Below are 11,725 nucleotides of genomic sequence, written 5' to 3'. Positions count from 1 at the left end.
TGTTTTAGTTCCATTATAAATCCGTATTAAAGAAAATTTCCTATGTTGCCGTTTCTTTTGTTGATATTACGCATTTTATCATATATTCGCATTCTATCTACACCCTTTTTTTAACTGCCAATCACATGTCCTTTCCTAATTGATTGATTATTTCTTTTATGGTATATCAATTTACCATAAATTTATTCACGCCCATTGTTGCAATCATACAATTACAAAGCTTTGTAAATCCGTGTTCAATATCCCTCATTATAGGAAGCCGCTACACAAAAAAAAATATTATTTCAAGTCTGCTTAAAAATAATGACATCATTTTCAATTATATATAGGCAAATTGAAAGTACATTGATATCACTTGATATGAGTGCATGTAAAAAAAATGAAAGTTTGTTGTTATTAGTGTTATGAATGCAGGAAAAAAAAAGGGAAAAAAATTAAAAATAAATATTATGAGTGTGTTACTATTTGTTGTTGTGAGTACACTTTAAAAACCAGAAATAAATACAATTGAATTTTTTTTTAAAGTGTCCCTGTTATAATGAATTGCCAAATTCCCCCTTTCAAATAAAGTTGAAGGAACGTACTTCGATGTGTGTGTTATGTGTATGCAATATAAAAAAATGTCCACGTAAATGAAATAATTAAAAATCTATCCACTTACAAAAAAAAAAATAATAATAAAAATAAAAAAATAAAAAAAATCCACAATATAGCAATTTTATTACATGTGTTTGTCCCTCTACTAAAAACAAATTCAAACAGAAATGGTCCTATAAAGCATATGTATTGAATCTAATTGTATCAAATGGTGTTAATGACAGTTACAAAAACTCAAAACAAACCTACAAATTACAATAAATACATCTTTAAGCATTTAAAACAAATTATGATGTGTATTTTAAGTGCATTGTTGGTTTCATACTATTTCAACTTTGGGTTTTTGTTTGTGGGTTTGATTTGCTTTGATGGTTGGAACTATTTGACATAATTTTATTGGGCTTGAACTACCTATATGGAGTTATTAGGATATTTTTGGTGAAAATTGCATTTCGTTTTTTTTATTTTCATTGACGTTTTGACTTTGTATTTAGTTTTTCAATATTTTCATATCTTTGTCACATATATAACTACTTTCATTATTAAAATGTCAACTCCATGATAACTACATTATACATAAATACAAAAACTTAAATGTTTTACCCCTACTAAAAAAAGTACTTTATAATAAGTCACATTTCTACCATATAATTTTTTTTTCTACATTTTTTAGAAACATTATATTAGACAATGAAACATTAGAAAATATCCAAAATATAGCATTGTACTTTATGGAAAGGATATATAATTATGTATTGTATTATGTACTAATCCATTGTTATTACATGCAAGGCAATGCACTCTATTTTATTGAGACTCTTTTTTCCTAAATTTACTTACATTTCTTTACCAATGAGAACAATGTACTTTTTTTAACAACATACTTATATCTACTTACCTATATTGGCAATATTCCACTTATATTTCATTACCAATATGGACTTATTTACTAGTTACTATACATAAAGAAACATTAGTACCTTGTTGTTATGCGAAAAGAACCAGAAACTATGTTTTTATTAAGTGTAAAAAAGGTAAGTATATTGATATATTGTAGGTTACATATTGCTATGATCCATAAAGAATGATGTTATAACAGGTTAACATACATATTTTTGGATTGCATTTTTTACTTTCATTATAAGTAGACTCAATATCATTTAAATAGCCTGTGAAAAACAAAGAGAAACAAGAAAATAGGAAATAAAGTAGGACCTAACTTTACTGGACTTTGACAAATTCAAACATTTTCCTCTAATTTCTTCTTTTCAGTATCTGCCCACCGTTTATTCTCCATGTGTGCTTTCTTAAATTTACCAATAAAACGTACCAAAGAACTTATAACTGCAAAAACAAACCAAATAAAGCATAAGTTTCCAAAATGGCGTACATGTTTGATTTCTTCTTTTCATGCTTCTTTGAGGAGTCTGAAAACAAAGAAATAGATGAACATGGAAATGAAAAACAAACCTTGCTCCCAAGGACAACGACTGGGATCCTCTGCAAAATATACTGCAAGTGAGTCTGCATATTGATCCTGAAAAAAACATGTAAGCTTGTTAGAAAGTAAAATCATATATATATAGCTTTTTTTTTTTTTAAATGGTGTTAATTTAACCAATATAATTAATAATCAAAGGACTAAAAGGATTACTGAAACACTAACCACTTCATCAAATAAGGAGGTCAGGCGTTGGAGTTTAGCACCAGCACTATCCAGAAAAAACTTCAATCCCTGGAAGATTGTTTGAGACTAATTTAGTTTTTTTTTTTTTTTTTTTTTTTTTTTTTTTTTTTTTATTATAAATATAGCCATTATTGATAAAATGAAAAATGAATTCGCTCACTTAAGGCTGAATGTATTTCCAATCTTGTTAAATGATGGACAGTAATGTCTTCCAATTTTGGAGTTTTGCCAAAAAAGTTTCAGATTTTGGCAGATTTAGTCCCTGCAATTTTTTAATTTATAGAAAAGGTCCCTGTAAAGTAACTTTTATTTTTACAAAAACAGTCCATATGTCTAAGATTTTTGTATGTTGGTACGTTTGACCCTGTCTAGAAAATAAATTACAAAAATTGTCCCCGTAATTTACAGAAAATGTCCCTGTATTTTTTTACAGAAACGGTCCATATATTTAAAAAAATTACAAATACAGAGCCCGTAATTTACACAAAATGTCATTGTGTAATTTTTTTTATAGAAATGGTCCATGTGTTTAAAAAAGTTACAAAATAGTCCCTACCTAATAGAAAATTTGCAAGTTTGGTCCCCCCACCCAAACAGTGCACACAAAACATGAATTCCGAAATAATCTTTTTTTTAAGAAGGCATACAACGTTTCCCAGTAAGAGATGCTTTAAAAGCAATTTTTAGAGATACAATCTTTCACAAACTCTAGGCAAACTATGATCATCACTTCAACAATTTCGTCCCAAATTATAAACTAAATGATTAAACCAGGTCAAAAGTCAAAACATTAAGCTACTGAGTTAACTCAGCTGTTTAGCTATCAATTCAGTACATATTTAGTTACCTTTCTGAATTGAGCAGATACAAAACCATCATTGGCTGAAGCATGGAATTCTTGTTGAACCTCTTCAAAACCACCTACTATTGCATACTTCAACTGACGCACATTTCTAATTCTTGTCTTATGCTTTTATTGTTGATATCCCAAATGGAAAAAGAAGATTAAAAGTCAACTTTAAGCATCCACACTTTCCATTAACAGAAAGTTGACTAGACTTAAGGTATTCAATTTACCATGTAAGCAGCTTTCAAGTGAATCAAATCCTTGTCAAAATCCAACAACTCTGGTGTTTGCTCAGCAACCACCTAATTAATATGTAATATTAATTAGGGAAAACTCCATACAAGTCCTTATATTTTGGCCTCATAATCGATTTAGTTCTTGTATACTTTTTTTATTCAATTAAGTCCCAAAAACCAGCAATTATATTCGTTTTGATCCTTTTACTAAGGCAACAGGTCATCCCACTTTCAAAATTTACACTTTTGGCTCAAATTTTAAATTTTGTTACAAATTTGGTCCAAAATTTACACTTTTGGCCCATATTTCAAAATCTTGTTTCAAATCCGTCCTACATTTAGTTTTTTTTACTTGTTAATAGAGTTTTCCTAAATTAATGAGCAGCAATTACATTTTCTAAGAATGCATTCCCTGGGATCGGAATATCATTTTTTTTCATTCACATTCTTGATTTGTATCAAAGTTGTTTTCCTTATTTATGTAGTGAAACAAATTCAACTTGACCTACAATGTTCATGGAAGAAATTAAGAGTTGCATAATACAGATGCTTAGTTTAGTTTCAAATGAATATCAAATTTCAAACCATGTATATAGTGATAAATTAACTAATAGCTAGTGTGACAAAAAAATTTGAAGTTTAGGTAAACTTTTACCTTGCATAGAAAATGCAACAATGTGATGTCCTTGTCTGTTGCATATGTAGTACCCAATTTCTCAAGACTATCTAATCTAAATCCTCCAGCAGATCCTGCAAAATATCAATGACTTACCTTATTGCATGAAACATAGAAAGGAAATATAACCTCTAAAATATGAACAAAATTCAAAAACGGTTTTCTACTCTACCTCCAACTGTGCCTGTATTTAATTTATTCCCCATCATGAGAATTATCTGCATTATCTTTACAAGCTTTGTTGATTCCCTGATCTGAATTATATATGTAGATTGTGAAATTAATTTGACTTTGAGTCAAATATCAAATTGAAGAATACATTCTAGACTCAACTCACCTCTTTAGTAGCATCTTTGATTTTATTCAGGCTGTCTGTCAAATAGTTAACCTGCAATTTTATTGAAGGTGAGGCATTAAAAAAAGATAAGATAGAAAGAAATCTTTAGTCAAATAGACAAATAGTAAAAGAATTGTGTAAGAATATTCTCACCTGACTATTGAAAGTAATTGTGAATGCAAATGCTCGTAGTTTTGACTTTATCCTTGGGATCTTTGCACATTCCAAAACAAACTAAAAGGCCATGGACCAAAATTGTGTTATGTAGGGAAGTTTAATTTAATTATATCCTTCTGCAATACTTCCAATCTACCATTATAAATACCTGTTCACGTTGTCCAAGCTTTTCCATGTCTCCTGTATAGCTCTGAGATGCAGTCATGCAGAAACATGTTTAAGTCAAAGCACTATAGCAGCAGATTTATGTTGTGAATAAATCCGATTTTTAGAATATATTTCTTGTTTTTGATAGAGAGGTTAAACTTTAAAGCCTCAATTTGTCAAACTATCTTCTTTCTTATTGTAATAATTTGGCCGAGTGTTCTTAAATCGATACAGCGAGTAGTTTTTAGTTCTTGTTTGTTTGATTTCCAAATCCTAAATCAGTTCAAAGCAATGACCCTGAGAACTCTGGATCAAAGGTTGGATACAGCAGAAGAAGGATTGAGAGAAGTGGGTTCTTCCATGGTTGGAATGAAAAAACAAGTCCCTGTTATTTGAGAAAATAACGGAGAGAATAGGAATAGGGTTGAGATGGCATGTGAGTTTGTGAGGGTTTTTTGTTCAAATGTTTTGAAGAAAACCAACCAAGGAAACAGTTACACACCACCGTCACTACCGCTGCCATGCCCTCTCCGTCCACCGCCACCACCACCACCGCTGACATTGGAAGCAAATAATGGGAGAAAGTTGAACTCTAATTCGAACCAGAAAGAATCGAACAAGAAGCTAGACACACCCATCCTTGACGGGATGAATCCAGATAGGGGGATTCCGGCACCGGAAAATTCTTCAAAGGCCGGAGCTATGGCGATCTCCCAACGGAGGCTTGTTGTGACTACGACGCCGTTAAACGACGAATTGGGAAGACGTGTTCTCCGGGGTTTTGCAAAATTGGGCGTAAGAAAATTACTAGGACTGGAATAGGAGTTTTGGGTCCCGAAAAAAACGGAGCAGCATATGAATTTGGGCTATCTGGGAATTAGATTAGAAGATACTTTAAGCCCACATCCAAATAAACCATTAAACCCTAAAACGACCAAATCGCCTATTCCAACGGGTTTTCTCACGAGACCATTACCTATTACGACGAATTCGAAGGTCGAGTTAAGTGATTAATTGAAGGAGATTTTCTTAAACAAGAAGTTGAAGATGTGAAGCAACAATGGCGTTCATCTCCATCTTATTGGAGTAACCCATCCTCAAACTACCACCCAGGTTTCATCTCTTGAGCAGGAGAAAGACACCACTGAACTACAACCACATGTTCTTCTTCAAAGATGATAATCTCCAAATCGAACAACCAGATAAACTGATCACAATTGATGATGATGAAAATGGTGGACCTTCTTCGGCTTTTTCATTGAAACAAGGCGATCCAAAGGGGTGGATTTGGGATACTTACCGAGATATGAAGCTTCGAGTAATACAACAGGATCCAAAATACAGAAAATGATTAGCTCATAAATCTAAGCATTCTGTAGATTAATTCCTACGTGATCTCACCACTAAGCCACCTTGATGTTGGTAAAACAAAAGAATATTTATTAGAAGCTTTGAACTTTTAACATAATTTTCCTTATGTATTTTTTTTTATAGATGTTATAGAAAGTGAGGAAAAGAGTGGAGCAGATGGTGTACCATTAGCATCTCCATCTCTTCTTTTGTAGGACAAAGTTTAATAAGATCATCAGCTTGATCAACGGCCACAGCAGAAGAATCCAATGCAAGGATGACATTCTGAAAATTAAACAAATGCAACTTCTATAAGCTGATGATGTTCACGAAAATCTGTACTGAATTTTTCCTTAGACTAAAATTCGTTAGGTTTTATTTAAGGGTTTCATGGCTCTATAACAACTTTTGCATTCCCCTAAAATGAACTTACAATAATATCAGGTCGAGGAATATTTATGTTCCGAATCATGAATTGGCAATTACTTGCTAAGTCGCGATTAACCTGAAAAGGAAACATAAAGAAAAATCATCAAAATGGTTGAGCAATACGTATGCAAGCATTGAATAGATTTTATCACAAGGATGAAGGAGTTGGATGTTTTCCTAATATTTTGTTTATTGAGCATAAAAATACTTCCTAATATTTTCAATCGTATTGCATCGTCCATATTTTAAATATCCTAGATACCTATTTATTAACCTAAATCAAACAAGATTCATTTCTAGTTTCTGTTGCACTCACTAGAGGCATAAAAAAATGCAATATATACATTGAACCAACTAACCAAATTAATGTCTTCTGGTTTCAGCTTCTCAGAACTTGGTTCGCAAAACAGACTCTCAAGCTCGGTCATATCGATTTGAGGAGCCCTACAAATTAAGAAACTTTCATCAATATTTCTAATAAACCTAAAGGAAAATATGATACATTTTACTTATGTCATAGACATTAAACAAGTAGATTCCATCCAACAAAGCCACATTACCTTGATTGCTCTCCCTGTTTATCAGACACAGCCCATAAACTTCCTACGGTTGCACGTGTTTTCTCCCAATGCAGAGGTGGTGACACATTACTGCTCTTTGAACATGGAGATTGAACCTTAACAAGAGGAAATTTAGCTTTTGTTATACAACAAATTCAACCACAGAACATAAAATGTATAAAGTTAAACCCCACATAATATATTATACGCTTTTTATATTAACTATGTATAAAATATTAGAAAAACAGGTTGATATATAGAGGGAAAAAAAAGTGACATACTTGATATTCGAGAGCAGTTTCAAGTGCTGTCACAATCTCTTTTGTTAATGGGCGTTGTTCATATTCAAGGCTTATACATTGATAAGCAATTGTTGTAAATGCCTCCAAAGAACCAGGATGTATTTCATCCTTCATATCACCAAAAATAATTTCATTTATCTTGTTATGCCTGTAACATTTCCGTACCAATCGAATAAGAGAGTTATGTGTATGGTTGTCGCTACACAACCTCCCACACAAAACTTCAAACAGTATCACACCCAAGGAGTAAACATCTGACTCCTTTGTCACTAACCCCGTCTCCATGTACATCGGATCACAATACCCAAGGTTGCCTATAGGACGGGTAAAGATAAATGTGTGCATTACCATAGATTGAACAAATTTGCTTAGGCCAAAATCTACAATCTTAGCATTCCAATTTTCATCTAATAAGATATTTGAACTACTCATATTGCGGTGTATTAATCTTTGTTGTGTCCAACCAGGATTATGAAGGTACGCTAGTCCGCGTGTTACCCCAATGCATATCTTCAGGCGTTGAACCCATGTTAGATGATTGCTTCCGAGATGCAAGTCAAGACTTCCCTTTGATGCATATTCTTGCACGAGAATCTTGTCGCCATTCTCATCACAAAATCCTAAGAGGGAGATAATATTTTCATGCCTGTAACCCGATAGCATCATAATTTCTTCCAATTGCTCAAGGTATCTAGCTTGCGCGAATACACTTCCTAAACGTTGTAAAGAAACCATAGTAGGCCCCTTCCAAAGGACAAGTTTTCCTTTGTATACTTTTCCGAATCCTCTTTGGCCGATATAGTTACCTTCAGCAAAGTTGTTTGTTGCTGATATTATATCTTCCGGTTGTATTTCGATCGGTTCAAGCTGTTTTAAACAAAATTCGTTTTCATGATCAATAAATTTAATCTGCCTTACCAACCTTTGGTAGCTTGCCACATGAATTATAGAAAGATGTTTTAAATTAAATAATCTAATACGTATTAACTTGCAAGTTGCAAAACTTAAACAAAATCGTTATATAATATTCAATATTCTTTAAAATTTAACGCATTTCAACTTTCTCCATTTAAGAATAAAATTATAAAAAAATGATTTTTAGATTTTTTAGATTAATTAATACATACATACATACATGTACAAGATTAAATGAGTCAAATTTCATAATTCAATAGAAAATAAGCATAAAAAATATGTTTCAACCTAGAGATCGCCGCATCATCACCCCATTAATGAAAAATTATAATATATTGTTTTTTTCCTTATGTAATAAAACCATAAATCAATCTAAATTGTTATTATTGTTCGCATTAATGATAATGAAAAAACAGGTTAAGATGATCATAAAACTAATAGGAGTAAATAGAATGAAAAACCAACATACTTGGTATTTGAGTGCACTTTCAAGTTTTAGCACTACATCTTCCATTAAAGGACGTTCTTCACGCTCTCTCCTTAAACATTGATAAGCAATTGTTGTAAACTCCTGCAAGGCACTAGGGTTTATTTCATCCTTTATACCATCATAAATAACTTCTTCAAGGTTATTGCCAAAATTTTGTATCAATTCAGTTAAACGTTGGTGCTCATCTTTGTTATCAATACACAACCTCCCGCACAACACTTCAAACAACACCACGCCGAACGAGTAAACGTCAGATTCCTTTGTTAGAAACCCTGTCTCGGCATATAGTGGATCGCAATACCCAGCAGTACCACAAGCATCAGAGACCATAAATGAGTATTCTTGCTTAATGGGAACACGTATAGATAGACCAAAATCCGCAATTATGGCATTCCAGTCATCATCTAATATAATGTTGGAGCATTTAATGTCACGGTGCAATACTCTTTGTTGGTTCAATATAGGATTATGAAGATACGCTAATCCACGAGCTGCCCCAATGCATATCTTAAGGCGTCGAACCCATGTTAGATTCTTGCTTTTGAGATGTGAATCGAGACTCCCCTTGGAAGCATACTTATACACGAGGATCTTCTCACCTTTCTCATCACAAAAACCTAAAAGGGAGACAATATTTTCATGTTTGTAAAGGGAAAGGATCATCACCTCCTTCCAAAACTCAGGCTCACCTTGCCCACGTGCAATTTTTAAACGTTTTAAAGCAGCCATGGTATGCCCATCCAATTGGAGGAGTTCTCCCTTGTACACATCGCCAAATCCTCCTCTCCCAATGAGATGGCTCTCATCAAAGTTGTTGGTTGCTGATTTTATAAGTTGTATTGGTATTCCGAGGTGTTTAAATTTTTTTCTGACAGACATTTTATGATGATGGGTGAAAAATAGGAAACAAGACAAAAACCTCTAAAGAACTCGAGTTGAATGGTTTGAAAACACTGATATTACTTGGAATGGGTAATTGATGAAGTTACTCATCAACATATATAGAATTTTTAGTCAACTCTTCCAAATACCGTGTTGCCGGCTTGCAGAATGAACATTATAAAACCAGCATGCTCTTTACCGACCTTTTCCAGCCTACTTTAAACAAACTCTCCTCAAATTAGAAAAATACAGTTCGTGATTGATCAAGCAATAAGAATAGATCACATCGCAGATTAAAAAATAAACCTCTATCATAACATTGAAGTACGACCTGTTACAGAAAGATCGAGATGCAGGGATGGGATGAAATCCCAACAGCTGTTGAGTTAGGGTGAGAACAGAGCGTAATTTCTAGCAGTAGTTCTTGAGTTGAGGGAGTTGGGGACGAGAGCAGAAACGAGGTAACTTTTATGGCGAATTTCTAGGGTTAGCGGTGTATTGGTCCCAATTAGATTGTTATTTAAAGGTTTAGAGCTTATTGCTGAAGCTTAAGTAAGTTGAAGTGTTTGAACAAACATTAAAAATCAGATTATCCTGGTTGAGAGAAACTAATAAGTTTGGTAAGCATAGCCGACTTACCAAAACATAATAAGGAGTTTAATGTAAGATTTTAGTTTATGGATCTAATTAACATGTCGTTAAAGGGTTTGATTGGCATTCTAAATGATTGATTTGCAACATTGAGAGGCCCAACACCTCTCATTGATATCAATCACATTGCTTAGCAAGGAGTCGGACAACATTTTTCAAAAGTGAGGTTGAGCCATTAGCGTCATATGATTTTATTTTTGTTTAGGTCATTTACTTTGTCACTATCAAATGTATTTCTATATTTTCTTGTCATAGGATAAGGATATCACACATATCATATACATAGCTCTCATTTTTATCGAGCAACCAAAGCCACATTAGACTATCCCTATTAACAATCAAAACCAACCCAACTAGCTATTAAATAATTAATTTCTCTCTCTTCTACGTATACAACCGGACCTCAAATTTTTACACCCATCAACAACTTTATCCAATCAAACTCAATCCAATATACTATATAAAAAAATTTCATAAAAATATATCAATAGTGATATCGTTTTGTAGATAATTGTTTTCTACAAATTTTAATATATTTTATTTATTTATATTACAAATATATCATTTAATTATGGATAAAGTAAATATATTAAAAACCTAAATTAAAAGGAAAATTAAGAAATAGACAAGTGAAAGAGAGAGAAAGCTCAACTATATGTTTGGTGGAGCAAACCGATGGTGGGTTTTAGTGATTATTTAATTTATTTTTAATTGTTTTGGACAACGAACCAAACTTTTAGTTGTCGTGAGAGTGGTCTTATAACAAGTATCATCAATAACTAGAACTATAACTAAAATTAGGCCACACAAGAATACAATTCACTCAACAACTAGGACTATAACTCGAATTGGGACACACAAGAATACAATTCACAATATAAATGGTGGGCATTACGTAATACTATTTTAGTAGACATATTATCTAGTTTTGTTATATTTTTTCCTCTCTTTTACAAATCTAGGGATGATCGTGGGACGGAACCGGTACCGATCGGTACCGTTTCCGATTTTCTGAATACCGAATTCAATCTAAATTCAATCCTAAGTATCATACTAAATTAACGTTATTGTTACCGGTACCGAGAATGGTACAGATTTTCGGTATTAGTACCAGTGCTGATGGTACCGAATCTCAAATTTCATGATTTTGGACTACCGAATATCGTCCCATATTTTTAAGCTTATAATCCAAGTTTTCGTTTTTTAATTAACCTTTGGATAAAAATATTTTTCCTTGAATGTGTCATTGAAAGGTAAATGATTGAATCATTTTAATGAAATAAAGTTTTTGATCGGAATATGAATCAAACCGAAAGACCCTTTAACTATTAAGGGGGTTAATAGAACGAATCACACTTTTACCACTAAACTATACCCGCTACAGTGTAAATTATTATATATAAATGGACCTTTTGTCAAGGCGCTTCTGTCTATGTGTAGAT

General features: G+C 32.6%; 1 protein-coding gene across 1 annotated transcript; it reads right to left on the bottom strand.

Moving 5' to 3' along the window:
* Positions 1–1,638: 1,638 nt before the first annotated feature.
* LOC145053033 (uncharacterized) lies at positions 1,639–10,156 on the bottom strand. Its single transcript, XM_079000987.1, has 17 exons — positions 9,964–10,156; positions 8,730–9,845; positions 7,325–8,212; positions 7,044–7,159; positions 6,843–6,927; positions 6,488–6,559; positions 6,241–6,339; positions 4,706–4,747; positions 4,534–4,614; positions 4,381–4,431; positions 4,216–4,297; positions 4,023–4,117; positions 3,362–3,433; positions 3,132–3,254; positions 2,264–2,332; positions 2,068–2,134; positions 1,639–1,941 (listed from the first exon to the last, which is right to left on the bottom strand). The coding sequence occupies exons 2-17, from the start codon at positions 9,627–9,629 to the stop codon at positions 1,838–1,840; spliced, it is 2,946 nt and encodes a 981-aa protein (XP_078857113.1). The 5' UTR covers positions 9,630–9,845; positions 9,964–10,156; the 3' UTR covers positions 1,639–1,837.
* Between the last annotated feature and the right edge of the window lie 1,569 nt (positions 10,157–11,725).

Source organism: Lactuca serriola, chromosome 5 (assembly GCF_051521515.1).
Source record: "Lactuca serriola cultivar US96UC23 chromosome 5, Lser_US96UC23_V15, whole genome shotgun sequence".
NCBI classification, from domain to species: domain Eukaryota; kingdom Viridiplantae; phylum Streptophyta; class Magnoliopsida; order Asterales; family Asteraceae; genus Lactuca; species Lactuca serriola.
This window is presented reverse-complemented; position numbering and strand designations above follow the sequence as displayed.

Excerpts from the sequence above, each read along its gene's own strand:
- LOC145053033 (XM_079000987.1), bottom strand. The coding sequence starts at position 9,629 with ATGTCTGTCAGAAAAAAATTTAAACACCTCGGAATACCAATACAACTT. Across the intron at positions 7,160-7,324 it reads AAACTGCTCTCGAATATCAA|GTTCAATCTCCATGTTCAAA; the intron begins GTATGTCACTTT and ends CCTCTTGTTAAG. Across the intron at positions 4,118-4,215 it reads AAATACAGGCACAGTTGGAG|GATCTGCTGGAGGATTTAGA; the intron begins GTAGAGTAGAAA and ends GATATTTTGCAG.